The sequence below is a fragment of the Myotis daubentonii genome, chromosome 14 (genome assembly GCF_963259705.1).
Source record: "Myotis daubentonii chromosome 14, mMyoDau2.1, whole genome shotgun sequence".
Classification (NCBI taxonomy): Eukaryota; Metazoa; Chordata; class Mammalia; order Chiroptera; family Vespertilionidae; genus Myotis; species Myotis daubentonii.
Genome location: NC_081853.1, coordinates 29,483,938 through 29,506,830, shown reverse-complemented (window position 1 = coordinate 29,506,830; position 22,893 = coordinate 29,483,938). Strand labels below are relative to the sequence as shown.

The 22,893-nt window shown below is 40.5% G+C and overlaps 1 protein-coding gene across 5 annotated transcripts in view; it reads right to left on the bottom strand.

Moving 5' to 3' along the window:
* Positions 1–680: 680 nt before the first annotated feature.
* PIK3CB (phosphatidylinositol-4,5-bisphosphate 3-kinase catalytic subunit beta) overlaps positions 681–22,893 on the bottom strand; it is a 144,686-nt gene continuing 122,473 nt past the window's right edge. For 4 of the 5 annotated variants that reach the window (XM_059663805.1, XM_059663808.1, XM_059663806.1 and 1 more), the window contains 6 exons: positions 22,742–22,820; positions 9,437–9,604; positions 7,986–8,109; positions 4,184–4,329; positions 2,713–2,845; positions 681–2,098 (listed from right to left, as the gene is read on the bottom strand). In XM_059663805.1, the coding sequence (XP_059519788.1) occupies positions 1,961–2,098; positions 2,713–2,845; positions 4,184–4,329; positions 7,986–8,109; positions 9,437–9,604; positions 22,742–22,820 (788 nt within the window). In that variant the 3' untranslated portion in view covers positions 681–1,960. Of the gene's footprint in view, positions 2,099–2,711; positions 2,846–4,160; positions 4,330–7,985; positions 8,110–9,436; positions 9,605–22,741; positions 22,821–22,893 lie in introns of those variants that run through there. The other variant, XM_059663807.1, reaches the window with a different exon arrangement.

Here is a 22,893-nt window from a genome sequence, read left to right as displayed (position 1 = left end):
ACTGTCTGGAGAGGTCATTTCCCTTTTTTGCTCTTAAAGACATTCACATTCACTGACCGAGGAGACCCCTCTGGAAACAGTGGTGCCCATTTCTGCCAGGCAATGTTCACCATCCTCCAAACCCCTGGCTTGCAATCTGCTGCATGTAATGATGGACTGATACCAGACAAAAATCCCTGAACAAACCATCCTTCTACAGTCCTATTCCTGGAACTGTCACAGAGTCTAGACCAGCCCTGGTAATATTGAGAGATCAACCCCCATTCTCAGCTGAGTTATTTCCAAGAAACTGTGACCTGCTCTGAGCATCTGCCTGTGGAAGAGTGCGCCAAAGTGGTACGGCCTGGCCTTGGCCTGGGTACCGAGTAACTGAAGAGGCCTTCCAGACCTCGGGGCACCTCCCAAAGATAGGGAAACCTGATGAGGGTACCCTCTTGCCTCAAGCTCCCACCTGAGTCCAGAGGCCTCCCATAGTACTAATGGGATAGGGAAGCAAGGAGGGAAGTCAGGGAAGAGACCTTGTGCCTTACAATTCCTGAGGTTGGTTTGTCTTGACTTGACTGTTTCTTCAGAGCCCCAGTGCCAAGGTCCAAAGGCCTGTCTGCCCATAAAGAGGAGGCCCACACACCCCAAGAGCAGCCGAAACCAGCTCACACATTTATTTGACAGAAAACATGAAGGAAGACAACAAAATTAAACAATCTTTAATGAAATTCCTATAGAAAACTCAGTCACAGGGCAAATACTCAGTTTTCTTTCCCATGTCATTGAGGATTGGAGGTCCCAATAGTCTTTGGAGAAAAAGCAGTAGTTTTGCTGAATGTTGCCAGAACTCAGAAAGAGCATCCATTTACACGTTCAAACCAGTAGTTCCTATTGCACATATTAACAACATTATTTGCCGTCTAGCACCCTAAACATATGGTACCTCAACAAATAAATTAAAGAATTCCATGTGGCATGAAACCATTTCATTTTCAACTAATATCCTTAAAAAAATCACATCTTTATAAGTTTTAATAAATACAGTAAGAACAGCTGGCATTTTACTAAAATACTGAATTTTAGGTCTGAAGTTGATTTCATAAGAGTGTCCTTTTCATTTGCTTTCTGTCTTGGATACATTTGCTCAAGTATTATGCTCTATGAAGTGAACTCTTTCACAGATACAGTAAAATCTGTATTAATGTGTGCCTCAGTACAGAAGCAGCTGGAAGAACTGGATCACATAATTAACTAAAAAGTAACTTAGGGAAATGTTCCGCTTTCTGTAAAACAGAGGCTGAAGGAAAACAAAGAAACATCTTTTTATACAGAACTCTCTCTAGAAATTTTATAAATATATAGGCAGCAAATATATTATATTTGCCTCACCAGTAGATTTTCAGCAAGTCTGGCTGGGATGATGCTATCACAATAGATAAATATCAACAAAAGAATTAATGTTCCCACAGGTTTAAAAGATTTCTTTTGAAAAATAATCATAATTTCATGTTATATTATAATTTGTAGTTTACACAATTTAAAAAGGAAGAAAGATACCGTTTTTTAAGCCTCATTTGGAAATTAAGAACAGCCACCAGTCCCCAGGTGTGAATAAGTTGGCTGAGTGATAACACTTGGTCACAATTCATAAAAGAAGTATTTACACCTTTCTGGAAAAAGTACCAAATAATGAAAATAAAATTTAAAAAGACAAAAAACAATCTCTAGTAGCATTCCTTGGCGTGCAAAGTCAGCAGGAAATGATTATCCATAATGTTGACAGTTTTCGTGATGAATCTTGGAAGCATACAAAAAGCAGAGAGTGATCATTGGGGATTGTTCAGATTAGGTTCTGTTGATGCATTGTTCTTAATTTAACTGAGATTCAGAATTTCATTCCCTTTATAAAATCTCTGGCAGGGTCATGTTCAATTTAGTGCAAGTGCAAAATGAAAATGAAACAAAAGGCTGATCATTAAGATCTGTAGTCTTTCCGAACCGTGTGGGCCATCCAGTTCACCTTAGTAGTCCAGCTTTCCCTGAGTGCCTCATCAAATTTTTGCTTAAATTGCTTGAGTGCTTCTTCTTCACTCTTCCCTAAGGCAAGTGAGTCCTAAAAATTGAAGGGGGAAAAAAAAAAATCAGAATCAGATTTTATACATGCTCCAAAGTGACATGCAAATGTCTGCAGGGAGCTTACCTGGCCATGCCACCCCAGCCAACATGAAGTTGGTGCCTCATTATTTTTATTTTTTTATTTATTGTTGACAGTATTACAGATGCCCCCATGCCCCCCCTTTCTCACCTTCACCCAGCCCCCACCCACCCCAGGCCTTCACCTCACTACTGGTCTGTGTCTGTGGGCTATGCATATATGCATATATGTTCTTTGGTTAATCTCTTCCCATCCCTCCCACCGCCCTCCCCTCTGAAATCTATCAGTCTGGCCCATGCATCCATGCCTCTGGACCTACTGTTTTTATTTAAATGCCGTTTGCAGCAGGGAGCACGAACACCAAGGTAGGGTGATAATATGACCTCTGCCAAAGGGTTTTTGAAGATGAAATGAATTTATGATTACTGCAAGACAGCTACTCAAGTGTTTGTCACTACCACTCCTGGTAAGAACTATTTCACTGAACATGACTTTGTTCCATTCCCTTTGAACATTTGAATGAAATAGGCAGGTATACTTGAACTCCAATATACACAGAAAGGGGTTTATACCTTAAGATACTGTATATCCTTGACTGATGTGAGCTCAGGAAGCCCTGCAGTCAGCATCAGTGCAAAGAGAGTGATGAAGAGATTCCCGTGCCGTCGTAAAATCAGATAGGCATCCTCACAACACTGGCGGAACCTTTGGTTGATGCAGCAAATCCCAAGAGCATGACGTTAGAGGGGGAGATAGCAAATTTAGTACAGGAAACAACAGAGCCATAGCTAGGCTTTCCACAAGAGCTGAACATTTTCTACTGAATTAATGGTTTTGCTTCTTTGAAAACTGTGCCAGGACTAAAATTTACATAAAATAAATCAAGCTCTCTAAAATCACACATATCTCCTTCCTTTTTAAAAATTTTTAGAAATTGATTTCCGAGAGGAAGGGGAGGGATAGAGAAATAGAAACATCGATGATGAGAAAGAATCATTGATTGGCTGCCTCCTGCACACACCACACTGGGAATCGAGCCCACAACCCAGGCATGAGCCCTGAGCGGGAATTCAAACTGGCAACGTCTTGGTTCCTGAGCCACGCTGGCCAGGCCACACATATCTTTTTCAAAACCAAAACCAAACAGAAATTCTATGATAAAAGGCAACAAAAAACTTAATTTAGGCTTTTAAATTCTATGAGGCAAAAAAAAAAAAAAAAAAAAAAAAGGTTATAAAACAAAGTGATAATTATAATCCATGAGGATTTCTGAACATACTTCTAGATTTGTGGCCTGATTCCAGAGATTAATTTCTTTAATGTCCCCGAAATCAATGTCAATGCTTTTGCATTGGGCCTCCCTATCATCTTGCCATCTTTCTTGCTCCTCAAGATGGTCATTCAAGAGGACCATCCAAACTTAATTTTTCCAAAGAAAAAAATGGGCCCAGAGGTATATTCTGCAGAAACCCAGGCAGAACTAGAAATGATAATGATAATAGCAATTATTTGGTAAGGCTATAATATGAGTTGGTCACATCATGTAACATACCTCTAATCATCAAAATAGCCCTGAAATTTAATTATTTTTGTATCCATTTTAAAATGAAGAAACAAAGGCAGGAAGACAAGTTATGTGCTGGGAAACATACAAGGAGTGAGGAAATAGATCAGAGTTTACAAAGTCTACCCCTGAACCCTGGCTCCCTTACTATATTCCACATTGAATGACAGCCAAGTGCCTGTCCTCAGCATCTCACTCTCAAATGTCTTAACAGTTTCAGAGCATTTTCTAAGACAGGAAAAGGTGGTATACTATTAGAATAAAACACAGTAACTTATTTCAGATTTGTAGCATTGCTTCTCTTCTCTGAGTATATTGAACTACAACCTGGATCTAAAAGGCAAATCCCCCCCCAAACCTCCTATTAGCAGACTGAGTATTTCCCAGACCTAAATACTGCTCAGCAAAGCAATGCAAGTCCAGCTGGTCAGAGGAGAAAACGTTAGGTGTGTTTACCTTAACATGAGGTCAATACTCACCGGCCAAACTTTTCTGTGTTTCCTGTTTTCCCTTGTTGAATCACATGAATGAAATCATAGGTAAGAATAAAAGGCACTCGCTCCCTTTTAATGCCAAATTTAGACTTAAAATTTCCAAGAATATGTCCAAAGTCAATGTGGAAGAGCTGGAAAACAAATGGGGTTTCATTTCCCTTGTTTTTCTTGTGGTTCTAAGTAGAAAGGCAAGATCTCAGCAGTCCTATATCCACATGCACTACACCCACCCTCAGCTGAGCCCTCTCTTTCCACAGCCTTCTTGGGAAGAGAGCATGTCTAACATTTATAGGTCTTTTATATTCAATAATGACTGACAGTAAAATGCATATACCCCGTGAGGAAGGCAAATCTTTAAAAGGCAAAAATATATCCAAAATAAAAAACATGTCTGATTTTTAAAGAACCAAATAGTTCTACATACAGAACTATTTCTATAGTTCTATATGTAGAAACATAACAAAGAGAGTATATTCTTGCCCCAGAAGCTCCCTCACCATCTTGAGTGCTACTACTTAGTGGTAACATCTCCCCACTTTCACCCATTTTTCCTGATATCTGCCTCCATTTGTCTAAATAGTATGCTTATACTTATTTTTTACTTCCTAATTTTGGATTACTATTCTTATTATGGAAGGTAAAGATTTAGTCCTCTTATACTGATGTAATGCTACACAATTTGGAACATTATATCATAACTTCTGATCAAATTAATATTCAATGTTTACACTGTTCAACTACTTAAATGCATTTCAAAGCTAAGCCATGTGGGTACTGGAATAGGACTACATTTCTATTTTTGCTCATCTTTTTCCTTGACACAACAACTTTTTTTTTTTTTAACTTAGCGTTCTATGACCCTACCATTAATTCTTCCCAAAATCTTCTTAAAAATCTAAAAATCATTTTCAAAACACTTTCCCACATGGTCAGGTAATCTAACAGGTCCTTTCCGGGCTGGTTGTTCTCTAGGGCTGCTGCACAACCATCATCCTGGGCTCTCCCTTCAACTCCTGTCCCACTTCACATTCTTGTTTGGTTTAGACCAGAATTTTTCAATATTGGTACTACTGACATTCTGGGCCAAATAATCCTGTGAGAGGTTCTGTCCTGTACACTACAAGATGTTTAGAAGCATTCATGGCCTTTCCCCACTAGATGCCAATAAAATATCACCTCCCCAAGTTATAGCAACCAGAAATGTCTTCAGATATTGACAAATATCTCCTGAGAGCAAAAGCACCCCAATTGAGAACTACTGGTTTATACCCTTGTTTTGGTGGATATCCTTATTCAGATAGCCTCCTTAGGAAAGACGCAGAGGAGATACAGCTTTTGAGACCTTGTATGATTGAAAATGTCTTTATTCCACCTTTATACTTGACTCATAGTCTGATTAGAATGCTAGGTTAGAGCTCGTTTTCCCTAAAAATTATGAAGGCTAACTTCTACTCTCTTATAGTGTCCAATATTGCTACTGAGAAGCCGTCTTTCTGACTCCAAGTATGTGGCCTGCTGCATCTCTGGGAAGGTTTTAATACCGTCTCTTTATGCCTGGTGCACTGAAATGTCATAGCGAAGGGCCTTAATGAGGGCCTTTTCATCCAGTGTAAGGGAACTTTTGTGCTCTGTTGACTGGATATTTATAAACATCAGCTTTAGGAAATGTTTTATATTATTTGCTTGGTTTTTCTTCTTTCTGAAACTCCTATTAGGGTGATGGTGGACCTCCCTCGATTGATTCACTATCATTACTGGATCTTCTTTCTTCTATTAATCAGATATTTTAGTTCCTTTGGTATATTAAGGAGCAACCGAGAGCATAGTGGCTAAAAAACAGAATCTGAGCCAAATGATCAGGATTTAAATGGTATGTCTGTTGCCTCAATTTTATCACTGCTAAGTGGTGATTACCCTACCACTAATTCTATAAGGTTTTCCTGAGGGTTGAAGAAGTTAACTAAAGAACTTAGAACTGTGCCTTCTACAGGTTAAGAGTTCAATAAATATTATCTAATCTTTAGTTTACACTAATTTTATTTTAACTTTTTATTTGTCCCTCTTTTTAATTTCTAAGAATTCTATTTTCTGTTTAACAAAAACCCCGCAGAATCCTATTATTACTTCATAGGTGCAATGCTCCTTTTGTTTTGATATTTTAATCATCATTTTTTTTTACTATAGTTATTCTGTTTTCCCGTTGTTTTTTTTTCCACCCCTTGTTTGTTTTGGTCTATTTTTTATATGGAGGCTTCCCTCAAATTTCTGCTAATGCTTGGCCGACCATTCATATTGAACAATGAGTTGCTAAAAAGTTGAATGAAAATTCTAAGTACATGGTAGGACTAATTGGTGGGCTTACTTGCAAAGTGATTGGGGGAGACCTCAATTGCAGGATCTGTAGGACTTTTCACTGGAACCAATCAGAGTCTCTTGAGAAGAATCATCTAGAGCAGTGGTTCTCAACCTTCCTAATGCCGCAACCCTTTAATACAGTTCCTCATGTTGTGGTGACCCCCAATTTCATTGTTACAAATTGAACATAATTAAAGCATAGTGACTAATCACAAAAACAATATGTAATTATATATGTGTTTTCCAATGGTCTTAAGCGACCCCTTCGACCCCCAAAGGGGTCGCGACCAACAAGTTGAGAACCGCTGATCTAGAGTCTTGTTGAGAGTGGGGATATACACACCTAATTGCTCCACATAAAAACTGCCAATCATTCGTGTTTCATCCTCTTCCCCCATCCACACCTTCTGTAGTGCCTTGTGTATCTGATCCCCAAGCTTTTCTCAGACTGACAGACTCCTTGAAAAGTACACAGGTTTCAATTTTCCTCAGCTATGCTAAGTCATTGCCACTTTTTCCTCATGCTTTCTATCATTCCCAAATCTGCTGATGTCTTTCACCAATGGGGGCCTCTTTTTATATTACTTTTTATTTCTTGGATTTACATATTTCTTATTCCTTACTATCATATTAGAAGTGTCAGAAAGAATAAAGAAAAATTCATGTGTTTAATCTGATTAACTAGAAGTCCTAAGGAATCCTTTTAAGTGTGAACACAAAGTCCAACTGTCAAAGCCCAAGCTGAACTACCTAAATCTCTCAGGAGGTCTAAAACTCTGGGTCCCACCTAGAGCCAGAGTTCAAACAGGAACCTACACATTGTCAATGTGCTTCTCCTGGCAGGGAATTCTAAGGGGGCTAAACTGAAAAAATCATCCCAAATATCTCATCTATGTTGCTTAATTAAAGAAATTAACAAAAACACGTACGTCACACTGAAAAAAAAAAAACTTCATTTGAAAACTAACAGCTTCTTCATAAATAACCTGGTCTAGTGCCCTGGTTACCCCAGAGTGATATTACCCATACTCCACTTCTCCCTACTTCTATGTATGACTAGATTGATATTCTAAATGAGAAACTGGGTCAAGCAAATTTAATCTCAACTTTTTTCTTTTTAAGCACTGGTTACCTTATTTAAAGTTAATACATTTTGTACATCATCTCTTCCTTCTACTCTATTTAAAAGAATAGGTCACTTTTAAATAACCACAATAATTTAAAGAATTTAAATAAATTCTCATCACCTAACCCTAAGCAAACAAACCAATGGATACATGAAGCAGATGGTTTGTGAAACAAAGGATAGGAAATCAAAGACAAACTCATGACTCCGAGAATCACTCCAGAATCTGCCTGAGTTTCACAAGAGACTGTGCTGTACACAAGTAAGCATCCCTGAGGCCCCTGGCAGGCTCTGGGAACAGCTCACCTGGCCATTTTTCTTTACCATGATGTTGTCACTATGTCTGTCACCAATTCCAAGGACATAAGAAGCTACACAGGAGCCAGCACAGGACAGGGTAAACTCCTCAATGGCTCGGTCCAAGTCATCCCTGAACAAAAGAACAAATACAAGCAACAAACGTTTTTGGTCTCCAAATGAGTGAGATAAGACCCAATCCCATACCTGTTTCCTCTTTAATTGTGAGAACTGCAACACAGTGCTGCCAAAACCATATGATCAGAACAAGAGAGTTAGGACGGTCACCACAGAAGCAGGACAGAGAGGAGTGAACGTGAACAGGCTGACTTAAAGCCGTAAGACTAGACTTCAGGCATTCAAATGACCGTGTCCTGGGGTCATGTGTCAGTGAAGACGGGGGCAGGTTCATATGCATAGAAATGAGAGGAGACCATTAGCTTTTCTGGATAATGCTGGGGCTTTGGAACATTTTGGTCAGTTGTGACCTAACACTAGAATTCCATATTTAAGAGTTAAGTATTGCAGTTCCACTCATTCATGTCACTGACCTAAATTAGAATACAAACCCATTAGAGACAAGATCAAAATTTGTAAACTGATATATACAAGAGCTTGGACTTTTGTCAATCAAACTTAACACATTGCGTACCGCATAGAAATCTCTAAGACATACGCCAGGGACCGCACGTTTTTGGGCAAACTGCACGTTATTTAAATCATCATAACTACAGATCATAATGCACTTTAGGTGTTGTTTTTCAATAATTATAACATTTTTATTTACAAAAACAATTAAACAATTAAAGTTCCTAGTACTTTTTTAACGTATGGTACTGCATAAAACATTTTCCTCTATGAAGAGGGACCAAACAAAATTTACATACGTATATAGATTCGCTCCTTTTTCCATGGGCGTGAAAAACGAGAACACTCGTGAGCGGTCCTTAACAGATGGCGCGCGAAACACGCGAAAACTCCTGAGCCGTATGAAACGTGTTAAGCCTGATTTCGAGGTCTTCAGCTAAATATACTTGCAAAGTGTTTTCCTCTCACTGTGTAATTCCTTAATCTCCTATATATTAGGGCTTTCCAATACAGTAACCATAAAAAACACAGATACAAGCATTTTATTTTTTAGTGTGGTGAGATCAGTCTACAAACTCATTTACTTCTATTACAAAAATCCACTGAGAACTCACTTAAGCTCACACATTCACATAATTATCGAAGCTGATAAATATAAACAAAAACTTGTAAGTTCTTTTTAAAATACTTAAATGTTGAAATTTAAGATTTAGATTAAGTAGAATTCCACACTAATCATTGGTAAGACTTTAGGAAGTCCTATTTGTAAGCAATAAATGCATTACTATTTCCTCTAGGACACTGATGATTCTAATGGGGAGAACAGTTATTTGGCTGTCTGTTCAGGAAAATAATAAACAAGATAAACTAACCCAGAGTTGTATTCCTTAAGCCAGTTCAGAAGGGCATCTTTATTGAAGGCTGCTGCGGCAGCCACATTGCTACTGTTTAGCTGAATGTCAGCAATCGTTTCAGAGGTGCTTACAACTTCAATGAGGCCAGAGCGATCTCCTGTCGCTAAACAGCCATAAGGCAACAGCCTGAAAGGAAAAAAGAAAATGGGAATAAAGAGCCACATGTGTATATTATCTATTAAATGAAATATTAACAGAGTAAGTTTTTTCTTTTATTTTAAAAACATTTTGCTACTAATTGATACCCTTGCCATTAGTGTATTGTTATCACTTGTAGAAAAATATGAGTTCTGTTAGGAAGTAAATCTCTTGGCCAACAGATGGAGTAATTTACTGGTATTCCAATATGCCAGCTAAATATAAAATCTGTTATCTAGTTATTCTGGTGAAATATTCTCTTAATTCACATAGGTGGACAGAAGTACATCAGATAAAAGTCTTTCATTTTTTACTCTAAATTTTGAGGAAGGAAACAACCCTTAGTGGAGCACCTAAAAGGTAATCATAGCAAGATAAGCCTTCGTATTGGCTTAGTTAATGGCAATTCCATGTGTCCAGATTCAAGCCCACAACCTTAAGGTCATCTTTTACGCTTTCTCTCATGCCCAACATTTACCTATCGTGAATATGTATATTGCCTCCACTGTTCCTTCTGCTACCACCCTAGTTCAAGTCACCATCAACCCTTAATTATTCAACAGTTTCCTATAGTCTCCCTGCTTCCATATCATAGTATGTTTTAGATGCAACAGCAATATAATCCACTTAAAATATACTTATATTATGTCCCTCTCCTGATCGAAATGTGTGCAATGGCTTCCCACCTTACAGTGAAAGCCAATACAGTTGTCAAACTCACAAGGCCTTTGATCTACTCCCCCTTTACCTTTCCTAGTATCCTCCCCTGGCTCACTTTGTTCAGACTACACTGGCTTCCTTTCTGTTCCTCAAATACATGAGGCACAATACTCCCTCATTCCTTTAGAAGTGTTATTTTTTCTGCCTGGATCATTCTTTCCCAAGATATTTACATGACTTACTCCCTTGCCTTTTGGAAACCTTTGCTGAAATGTTACCATGTCAGTGAGAAATTCCTGGATCATCCTAATTAAAATAGCAACACTATCTGTGGTACAATACTTGCTCTCTCTTCCCTGTTTTATTTTCCTCTATAGACCTCAATACTATCCAGTATCCTGTACATTTTATTTATTAGTTTATTGTCTGTCTCCACCCACAGGGTGTAAGTTCCACTGGCAGGGATGCTTTGTTCACTGCAGAATCCTCAGTGCCTGAGAATGTGCCTGGCACGAAGGAGGCACTCAACAAATATTTTTAATGAATAAACATTTAATAACAAAATTCCTATAATGTAAGTTACCAATATTACACACGAGAAATAAATGTGCAAAAAGTCATACATTTAACTAAGTAAAAGATCCAATGCTTAACACTATGTCTATGAGGCTCCAAAACTATCTTTTTAACCTTATATAGTTTCCAATGTCACTGAATATATATAAGAAAGAAGCCTGTAAGGCTCCTTTTTGTGCAAAATAATTTTCACCAAATTGATAAGAAGCATTTTGCTTTGATTTGCATTTCTTTTTCTTTTCTTTTTTTTCTTTTTTTTTATTCCAGGTTTCAGAGGCCCCCCTCCCCCTATTGAGTTTATTGGGGTGATCCTGGTTAACAGAACTACAGGTTCCCGGTGTACAGCCCAGCACGCCCCCTTGCGCTGTACTGGGTGCTCACCACCCGCTCAGGTCTCCTCCCACCAGCAGGTACCCCACACCTCCCCCTCCTACCCCCCTCCCCCCAAGGTTCAGCGATTTCTACACTTGGTTGGCTCAGACGTGTTTCCTAACATCGAGAAGTGTGAGCGGGTCCCCGGTTGAGGACACTGCGTGCCGAGTGGCAGTGGAGGGGTTTTCACAAAAGCCGGAAGTGTTGCTCTCGCTTTGGGAGGAGAAAGGGGGATCCCTGGTGGAGCGGGACTCTGCTTGCTATGGGGTGTGATCACCCGGGTCCCTAGGGAACGCAGCCATTATTCTCCGGAGCCGGCTGAAGGTCAAGGTCGTGAAGGAGCTCAGAGGGAAGAAGATGGCCATCCCTAACGGGGTCAGTGAGAATGGGGTGCTGGCCTCGGACTGGGACACGGAGGCCGGGAAGCAGGTCATGCAGCACCAGGTCAGTGGACACGTCCCTCAGCTGGTCCTCAGCTGTCTCCTGTCCAACGTGGACGTCTACCTGGACGGGCACCTCATCACCACGGTGCAGGGGGATGGTACGTGGGCATCGGGTCTGTCGTGGGCGCCCTGGGACTCCACGCGGGCAGGGGGCGCATGGAGAGTGAGCCTGTAACTGCTCCTCAGGCGTGATCGTCTCCACCCCAACGGGCAGCACGGCGTACGCAGTGGCGGCCGGGGCCTCCATGATCCACCCCAACGTGCCGGCCATCATGATCACTCCCATCTGTCCCCACTCCCTGTCATTCCGGCCCATCGTGGTCCCTTCCCCTCTCGGAGGAGCCGGCCCACCGTTGGCGCCACCTGAGCTCGGCCCCGTGGGTGCGGGGCCCCGGCTCCAGACGCGGAGGGGGCCCCGCGGGGTCGGATGGTGGCCGCCTCGGGTCCTGCTGCGAGGCCGGCGGTGGACACAGGTGGGGCCGGACGGGAGCGACGGTCGCGGTCTCGGGGTGATTGCGTTTCAAAGCCGCCCCGAGGCGCCCCGAGGCGGGCATGGCCCTGGGGCAGGCCTGATTTGCATTTCTATGATCCCTAGTGAAAATGAAATTTCTCAGTTCTCTTTTAGCCATTTTAAGAATTTTTTTGTAAATTAACTATTCACATCTTTGCCTATTCATTACAATTTTACATATTTTCCTTAGTGATTTATATTATTCTTTATATTATAATATCTTTTTCTAATTCTGGTTGTGAACATTTTCTCCAGTTTTCTAAAAATTATATTATCATTACAGCAATTCCAAAATGAAATGAGATACCTTGAAAAGTTCACATAAAAGTCTGATAACTACAGAAAATGGAATGGATGGAATTCATTGATTCAATAAGTATTTGGGTGCAGCTATGTGCCAAGCATTGTGTTAACTGATGGTGATGCAGAAATGAGAAAAATATTTGCCTCTCATTGACACAAATCACAAATGCACAATATACTACATATGATCTTTGTATGAATGAGAAGTGCCACAAGAACATGCCAAGAGTTAGGTAAGGTCTCTGTGAGGGGGAAGGTCAGCATGGTTGGAGGAGAGTGCAAGGGGAGCACAAAAGCAAGGTGAGGACAAGAAACAATCAGTGTTGGAAAGACCATGCAGGGTTCTATAGGCCATGTAAAGACTCTGTCATTCTCCTAAACTCACTGAAAAATCAAAAAAAAAAAAAAAAAAAAAAAAAAATATATATATATATATATATATTTTTTAAAGTATATATTTTTTTAAAATTAAAAAAATACCTGAAAGAATGGCCAGTTTTTTGTTTTGTTTTTAAATATACTTTTATTGATTTGAGGGAGAAAGAAGGGGAGAGGGATGGAGAGACAGAAACATCAATGATGAGAGAGAATCACTGATCAGCTGCCTCCTGCACCCCCCACTCCTGGGGATCGAGCCTGCAACCTGGGCATGTGCCCTGACTGGGAATTGAACCAGTGACCTCTTGGTTTCTGGGTCTATGCCCAAACGCTGAGCCATACCTGCTGAGCAAGTTTATGTCTCTTGAAGCACTTTCCTAGTACTAGCAAAATAAGGTTGAGAGCAGAGTTGTCAAAGTACATGCTGGCAGTCTGATATACCAATAGACTGCTTTACATCTGCATTATTAATTTATTTCTCCTTTTAAGAATTTGCCCCTCAATAAGAAAGGCAATTATGGTGCATCAAAGTTTTTTTTTTTTTTTTTTTTTACCAATTTCCTTATCCTTATCATGACACAACACATGTGAAGTAAACACTGCCGATTCAAGTGCACTCTGGCTCACTTTCCTGCATCTCCTCCCATCCTACTTGCAGTCAAACTGGGCAAAAATCCAACAACTTCCCCTTCAAAAGCAGGCAATGATGAAAGCATTCAGTGTCTTGAGGACGGAACACTCACAACAGGAAGGAAAAAACATTCTTGTCTGGAAGACAGTTTGACAGAGTCAAGCTGGGGACAAACCCTGACCACCTTGCATGGCCTCCTCTGCATTCACCGTCTCCATGTCTTATAAAGACCATGACAACAATCAGCAAGGTTTACCTTCCTTTCTGACTCTCCGACCCGAGGAGTAACTTGCTACCTTCCCACTAAAGGAAGACTTTAATAATGAAATAAATTCTATAGTGGGGAGGCAATTCCTTAACCCTACACTGAATGGGTATGTAGAAAGTTTTCTCTGGCCTTGACTCTGACACATTGACCCAAGTCTCAATGGTACTTTAGCCATTGCCTCCAAAGAAGGAAAGCTTAACACCTTTATCTAATGATTTCATTAATTCCATCTTCTCCCTTCATTCTGAGACCACTGATACCGGTGTCATTAAAGCACCGCTCTCTTAATAGGGAAGTAAACCCCATTAGTGCAACTCGGATGTAAGTCACAATGAAGACAACTGTCCAAAATTTAATGTCACATGTATTTATGGGTGTGTATGTGTGTGTTGAGGGGGTAAAGAGGGAGGACTGTCAACTTTAACAAAGGCCTGATAGATTTAAATGTAGAAAACATATTGGACTTGACAGAAAAGGCTAACTATTATTTGTTGAGCAAAGGAGGTCAGGGTGTTCTAACATATTGATGGCTTACAAATGTTCTGATTTGAAATTAAATATGCCAAAAGAGTACTTTAAGACATCAGGGGAAAATGGAAAGGAGAAATATGCACTTTGGTTCAAGCTAAAATGGCACTGTTACAAGAACTAAAATATTCTGATCAAAATAGTGCTGTATAGAAGTTACATTAGATTTTAGATTAAACCTAAGAGTATGTGCTACGTGACCCAGTTTAACCTGAACAGCTGGCCAAAAGAAAAACAAACACAATAGAAACACTGGAGCATGTATATTTATAGAAACATTAAAAAATGTTTAGCGAGGAAAAGGTACTAGTTTGAAAATGAACTCAAAAGAATTAAAGTCCTGCATATTTTTTTAAACATGGGGTCAGAGTACCAAAAGTCAGCAAAGATCTCACTAGACAGACAAGTTCCTTTTTCTTGTTAGACACACATTGCTTCCCATCAGGGAGACAACAGGTTTATTTCTAGCACTGCCCCACATGGGGCTGCCTCCCTTTGCCTGAGGTCAACTGAACTTCAGATAATGCTAAACATACTTCACATTTGATCAGAATGTAAAATCAAAACTAAAGAACAGAACTTGGTTGGGGCTTTCAATTAGGCTGATGGAACTAAGGGCAAAATCTTTAGCTCAGCCTTTTATAACTAAACTAGAGGCCTGGTGCACGGATTTGTCCATCAGTGGGGTCCCTTGGCCTGGCCTGCGGGGATCGGGCCAAAACCGGCTCTCCAACATCCCCCAAGGGGTCCCGGATTGTGAGAGGGTGCAGGCCAGGCCAAGGGACCCCATGTGCACTGGGCCTCTAGTATGCATATAAGATCTTTGGTTAATTTCTTCCTGTCCTTCCCCCTCCCCTCTGAGATTCATCAGTCTGTTCCATGTTTCCATGCCTGTGGTTTCCACTCCTGCGTTGAGCATCTGCCCCCTGGTGGTCAGTGCATGTCATAGCTACCAGCTGGCCGGTCGAATGGTCGGCTGTCGCTTAGGCTTTTATATATAGAGAGAGAGGTAGATAAGACTCGGCATATGGCCTGAATCTGTTCTTAGCAAAAGGAGACCACTGTAGTTTAAACGCTGAATTTGAAAAGAATCAACGAGTTATTAGCCTAAGCCTGAAAAGTTTCCCCCATTTTTTATGGTATAAGTCAAATAAAAACATTTTTATTGGGGTTAACTGTTTTTGGAAGGGTCTCTAAACTTTTGCTGGAATGAGACAATATTTTAGATGCTGCAGACTATTAGGTTGCTACTCAGTTCTGCTATTAATAGCATAAAAGTGGCCTTGGACTATCTGCAAATAAATGGGTTTTGGCTGTGTGCTAATAAAACTTAATTTTTTAAAAAAAAGACAGCCCAGATCACTCTGGGTTTATATTGCTCAGGCAGAGTTTCTCACAATCACCATGCCTCTTATCTATCCAGTATTTCTTATGAGTGAGTGGTTGACCAAAAAACTTGTTTCCTACTCAAAATTACTAATTCTATTTTTACATAGCTGTATTAGAAATTCCTCCTAATTAAAAAAAAGACACACTATGATCTATGGTGTTAAAAAGGTCTTTTTCAGATGAACTATAATCTCTCTTCCTTATTCCAATCACATCTACAAGTCTCATGAAAACAACAGTACCTATGAGTTGTTCTTTCTACCTCAACAGCACAGCAGAAGTTTACCCTGGAAAGATTTAAGACTAGGAAACTTTCCGAGAGAGAGAGAGAGAGAGAGAGAGAGAGAGAGAGAGAGAGAGAGAGAGAGAGAGAAAATCAATGGGGAAAATACACGTTTTGGGGGTACCCAAACACTTGGATAAATAAAGGATTACTGGATAGCCTAACCGGTATGGCTCAGCAGTTGAGCACTGACCCACGAACCAAGAGGTCACTGGTTCGATTCCAATTCAGGGCACATGCCGAGGTTGCAGGCTTGATCCCCAGTAGGGGGCATGCAGAAGGCAGCCAATCGATGATGTTTCTCTCTCTAAAAAAATCAATATAAACATATTTTTAAAGAAGGGGGGAGGTACTAGATATATCTTACCATAATTGTTTTCTTGTTTAGACTGGTAAAATAATAGAAAGACATCAAGTTTAGAGTCTACAGAGCTGGATTTGAATGTGGCTCTGCTAATTAATATTTTTGTAAGTTTTGACAAATTATTTAATATCCTTTGAGCCTTAATTTTCTCTCCTGTTAAAAAGGAATAACATACCCTAGCTGGTTTTGCTCAGTGGATAGAGCATCAGCCTGTGGCCTGAAGGGTCCTGGGTTCAATTCCGGTCAAGGGCACATACCCAGTTGCAGGCTCGATCCCCAATAGGGGGCGTGCAAGAGGTAGCCGATCAATGACTCTTTCTTATCATTGATGTTTCTATCTCTCTCTCCCTCTGAAATCAATAGAAATATATATATTTTAAAAAGTACTGAGACATACAAACCCCAATGTTGAACATATTAAACAAAATTTTTATAACACCTATTTTAAGTATGTTCAAAGAACTAAAAGAAACCATTTCTAAAGAACTAAGGAAAAATATAAGAATGATGAATTGCCAAGAAGAGACTGTCAACAGGCAGGAATTATTAAAAATGAACCAAATAGAAATTCTAAAATTGAAAAGTACAATAACTAAATGTAAAATTCCCTAGAGGAACACAACAGATATGAACAGCCATAAGAAAGAGTAGACAAATTTGAAGATAGGTCAAAGAATGAAGAAAAAGAGTGAAGGAAAAAAATGAGCTTCAGGGAACTGTAGCGTACCATCCAGCATACCAACAAGTACATAATGGCAATCTTATAAGGAGAAGAAAAAAGAAAACCCCAAAAATTGAAAAAAGAAGAGCTGAAAACTTCTGAAATTTGATATAAAACAACCTACACATCTCAGAAGCTCAACAATTTCAAAGTGAGATAAACACCAAGTAGGATTAGACACATTACAGTCAAACTGTCAAGATTCAAAAATAGAGCCCAGCCGGCAGGGCTTAGTGGATGAGAGCCCACCTATGGACCAGGAGTTCATGATTCAATTCCCAGTCAGGGCATATGCCTGGGTTGCGGGCTCGATCCCCAGTATGGAGCGTGCAGGAGGCAGCTGATCAATGCTTTTCTTTCATCATTGATGTTTCTATCTCTCTCACTCTCCCTTCTTCTCTTAAATAAATAAAAAATATATGGGGGAAAAAATTAAAAAACGGAAACCTGAAAGCAGCAATAAAGGTGTGACTTATCGCCCTAGCCAGTTTTGCTCAGTGGATAGAGCGTTGGCCTACGGACTGAAGGGCCCCAGGTTTGATTCCAGCCAAGGGCACATGCCCAGATTGCGCGCTCGATCCCCAGTCGGGGGTGTGCAGGAGGCAGCCAATCAATGATTCTCTCTCATCATTGATGTTTCTATCTTTCTCCCTCTTCCTTCCTCTCTGAAATCAATAAAGAAATATATATGTATTTTTTAAAAAAGGTGTGACTTTTCAATGACAGGGATTCTCAATACAATTAACAACTGATTTCTCCTTAGAAACCTTAAACGCCAGAAGGTGACATGACATTCAAAGTGCTGAAAGACTCAATCAAGAATTCAATGTCCATTAAAATTATTCTTCAAACACAATGGAGAAATTAAGAAATTTCCAGATAAATAAAAACAGAGGAAGAACACAAGCTGGACTCAAATTTTCCAATTTTAAAACTTACTAAAAAGCCACAGTAATAAAGCCTATGACAAAGACAGACATGTAGATCAATGAAATAAAATTTAGAATACAGTCCTAACTGGTTTGGCTCAGTGGATAGAGTATCAGCCTGTGGACCAAAGGGTCCCGGGTTCAATTCCAGTCAAGGGCACAGACCTTGGTTGCAGGCTCTGACACTTGTAGACAAATTTGAAGATAGGCCAAAGAATGAAGAAAATGTTTCTCTCTGTCTTTCCCTTTCTTCTACTCTTTCTAAAAACAAATGGAAAAATATCCTCGGGCAAGGATTAACAACAACAACAAAAATTTAGAGTACAGAAAAAATTCTCAAGTTTAGTCAACTGATGTTCGATGAAGAAAGAACATCTTTCCAACAAATGGTGCTAAGATAACTGGATATCGAATTTAAAAGAATAAAATTGGACTCCTGCCACATACCATATAAAAATATTAAAAATGAACTAATGACCTCCATTACAAGGGTTTAAACTATAAAACTTTGAAAAGAAAACATAGGTATATATCTTCATGACACTACATTTGACAATGGTTTCTTAGACCAAACACCAAAAACAGAAGTAACCAAAGGAGTAACAGATAAATTGGACTTTATCAAAAGTAAAAATTTTGTTTCAAAGGACACTATCAAGAAAGTGAACAGACAACCAGTATAATAAAAGAAAATATTTGCAAATAATTTATGTAATAGGGGGTTCTAGTATCTAAAAATATATAAAAAATTCTTATAACTCAAATATTAAAAGACAAATAACCCAATTCAAAAAGGAGCAAAAGACCTGAATAGATATTTCTCCAAAGAACACACGCAGATGACCAACAGCACATTAAAAAGTTGGCCAACATATGGAAACATGCTAACATCTGTTATTTAATTGCTAAATATATGCTTATTAAATGTGGACATTAGAACATAAAAATTGCTATAAATTTTCTTCTATACTTTCATGTTTGAAACAGTCCACAATTAAAAAAATACAGAGAGAATTCGGTAAATGATAAAGTTAAATATTATCAATTAGCATTTTAAAAGTTTAAAAACTGAGAACAAAACAAAAAAAAAAAGTTTAAAAACTGTATGGACCTATGCTATATCATGAAACATGCTTAATGTTTTTTTCTCCTTGAGTAAAAGAATTACCACTGTAGAAAACTAGAGAAATAGATACACAAAGAGGGGGGAGGGGAGGATCATCTTCAATCCTACCATCTGAAATGACTATTGACATTAGTTTCTGTCAACATCAGTGTGTCATTGTTCAGTGAATTTTTAATATGGCTGAAATCTATATAATATAAAAGAGAAACATGGTAATTGGCATATAACCGCTACCCTTCCCATTGGCTAATCAGGGCAATATGCAAATTAACTGTCAGCCAAGATGGCAACCGGCAGCCAGGCAGCTTGAAACTAACATGAGGCTTGCTTGCTTCAGTGACCGAGGACTCCAACATTCCCTGCCTGCTGCTGCAGGCCTCTGAGCTGCAAGCAACTATGTAACAAACATAGAAGCTAAACAAAACCCCAGAAACCTGCCAGGCTTCAGCCAGCAGGATAGCAACATTGTAAGCAAAGGCCAGAAACCTACTTTCAGCAGCGGAGGCCTATGAGCTGGAGCCAAGCCTCAAAGCTAAAGCCGGCCCAGAATAAAAAAAGAAAAAAGAAAAAAAGGAGCGGTTCGGAGCTTCAGTCACCCCCAGCCTGAAAACAGCCCTCAGCCCCTCACCCAGATTGGCCAGGCACCCCAGTAGGGACCCCCACCCTGAAGGGTATGTGACCAGCTGCAAACAGCCATCATCCCCTCACCCAGGCTGGCCAGGCACCCCAGTGGGGACCCCCACCCTGATCCAGGACACCCTTCAGGGCAAACCAGCCAGCACCCACCCATGCACCAGGCCTCTACCCTATATAGTAAAAGGGTAATATGCCTCCCAGCACCGGGATCAGCGGAGCCGCGAGGCCTCCTGGCACCGGGATCAGCGTGACAGGGGGCAGCGCCCAAACCCCCTGATCGCCCTGCGGCTCTGTGTGTGACAGGTTGCGGCGCCCCAAGCCCCTGATCGGCCCTGCTCTGTGTGTGACAGGGTGCAGCGCCCCAACCCGCCACCACACACACACACACACACACACGGGCCCTGCTCTGTGTGTGACGGGGTAGAGCCATAACCTCCCCATTGGCTCTGCCCTGAGTGTGAGAGTGGCGGCACCCCAACCCCCTGATCGGCCCTGCTCTTTGGGTGATAGAGGGTGGCGCCCCAACCCCCTGATGGGCCCTGCTCTGTGCGTGACAGGGGGAAATGCCCCAACCCCCTGATTGGCCCTGCTCTGTGCATGACAGGGGGTGGCGCCGCAACCTCCCCATCGACCCTGCCTTGAGTGTGACGGGATGGTGCCCCAACCCCCGAATCGGCCCTACCCTGAGTGTGACTGAGGGTGGAATCACAACCTCCTGATCGTCCTGCTCTGTGTATGACAGGGGGCGGCGCCCCAGCTCCCCAATCGGCCCTGCTCTGAGCCAAACCAGGGGCTGCACCTAGGGATTGGGCCTGCCCTCTGCCACCCGGGAGCAGGCCTAAGCCAGCAGGTCATTATCTCCCGAGGGGTCCCAGACTGCGAGAGGGCACAGGCCCCCTCCCCCCCCCGAGTGCACAAATTTTTGTGCACCGGGCCTCTAGTCAATATAATAAAAGCCTAAGCGACCGTTTAGGTGGAACGACCAGAACAACCGGTCGCTATGATGTGCACTGACCACCAGGGGGCAGACACTCAACACAGGAGCTGCTCCCTGGTTGTCAGTGTGCTCCCACAGGGGAAGAGCCGCTCAGCCAGAAGCTGGGCTCAAGGCTGGTGAACGCCTTTCCCATCTCTGCAGCAGCACTAAGGAGCAATGAGTCGAGGAGTACGGAGCAGCAAGTAGGCAGGCAGTAAGGAGCGAAGGGTCCCGGACTGCAAGACAGATGTCCACCTGCCGGCTTAGGCCTGATCCCTGGGGGTCTCGGACTGCTAGAGGGCGCAGGCCGGGCTGAGGGATCCCCCTTGCCCCCCAGTGCACAAATATCATGCATCGGGCCTCTAGCAACTTCATAAAAATACTTTTGCATCAAATACTTCATTTGATATTTGAAGGTAATCACTTTCTCCAAATTGTTAGCAATTTTCTATAAACAGTATTTTTTAAATACCTTGACGTATCTGGTCATAGTTGAAAAGCTAATAATTTTTTAAACTGTTATCCTACTATTGAGCAAATATTCAAAAGGATAGTCCAATTTTCTAATTTGTATATAAAGCAAGAGTAAATATCTTTGTGCATAAATCTTTTTCCACATTTCTAATTTTAGCAAATGTGGAAATATTAGATACAGGGTCTAAATAAACTTGCTACATAGAGGATTATATTAATTTACAGTGGTATATAAAAATACTTGCATTTTTGTTGCTCCAATAGTCTCCTAGACTAGACTATCATTTAACAAAACCTTTGCTAGGAAATCAATGCTATCCAATTATTCCTGTAATCTGTGCTTTTACATTGGAACTGACAGTGTTCACATAATTATTAGTTTACTTATTTTATATCTTGTGTAAATAGTCTTTTCATATCTTTTTCCAATATACTTATTTTTATGAGCTCTTCAAATATTTAGAATTATTATCCCCCATCTCAGTGGTCAGCAAACTCATTAGTCAACAGAGCCAAATATCAACAGTACGACTGAAATTTCTTTTGAGAGCCAAATTTTTTAAACTTAAACTATATACGTAGGTACATTGTTATTAACTTAATTAGGGTACTCCTAAGGCTTAGGACGAGCCACACTCAAGGGGCCAAAGAGCCACATGTGGCTCGCGAGCCGCAGTTTGCCGACTACTGCCCCATCTTATTCATTATGAATATAATGCCTAGTGTGAGGTCTGACTTTTAATTTTCTTGCTTGACATTCAAATCTTATATTTTTATATAAATACATCAACATTTCATTTGCAATTATCATCTGCTCTTTACCTCAGAATATTTGATAATAATTAAACTTTTAGAATCCAGTATGTTTCCTTTTTTCTGTTGCCATAGCGTTTCCTGCTTGCTGTCTACCTTTAATAATGGTGGAAAGTTAAAAGCCCTAAAGCCCTAAAAGTTCACCAAAAGTCTTGGCTCTCAGGAGGGCAGAGAAAAGAGTTACTAGGCTAAAAAGAAGGGCAATCCTTTCATTGGCCTTGTCACTCCATAACCCCCAGTGATTCCTCCCTGAGAGCAAACTGATTCCTTCTTTCTGAATTCACCATCACATGTCTAGTTCTACACCTGATGAGGTTTAAATAAGATAATATATTTGAGAGTACACTGCAAACTATAAAAAAGTACATAAATATTATTATAAAAAATTAATAAAAACAGGAGGGAAGGAATCAACAAATTTTAAAAATTCTGCTGTGTAAGGAATATAACATGAGTCAAAAATAATTCACTAGTGCCCTAGCTGGTTTGGCTCAGTGGATAGAACATTGGCCTGCGGACTGCAGGGTCCCAAGTTCGATTCCTGGTCAGGGCACATGCTAAGGTTGCAGGGTCAATCCCCAGAGAGGGCTGTGCAGGAGGCAGCCGATGGTTGACTCATCATTGATGTTTCTATCTCTTCTCTCCCTCTCCCTTCCTCTCTGAAATCAATAAAAATATATTTAAAAAAACAACTTGTAACTAATATTTAAAAAAATAGTAACAACAATTCACTAGAAATCTCACCGAAGATCCAGACCGGCTTCTTTCCAGAGTAAATCCATCAAGCGGAGCATTTGGAGTGTCAACATATCCTGTCGTAAATCTAAGAGAAAAAAACCTGCATTATTACAAATGTTTTCCATTTTATGACTGCTAACATTAATTTAAGATTAGCT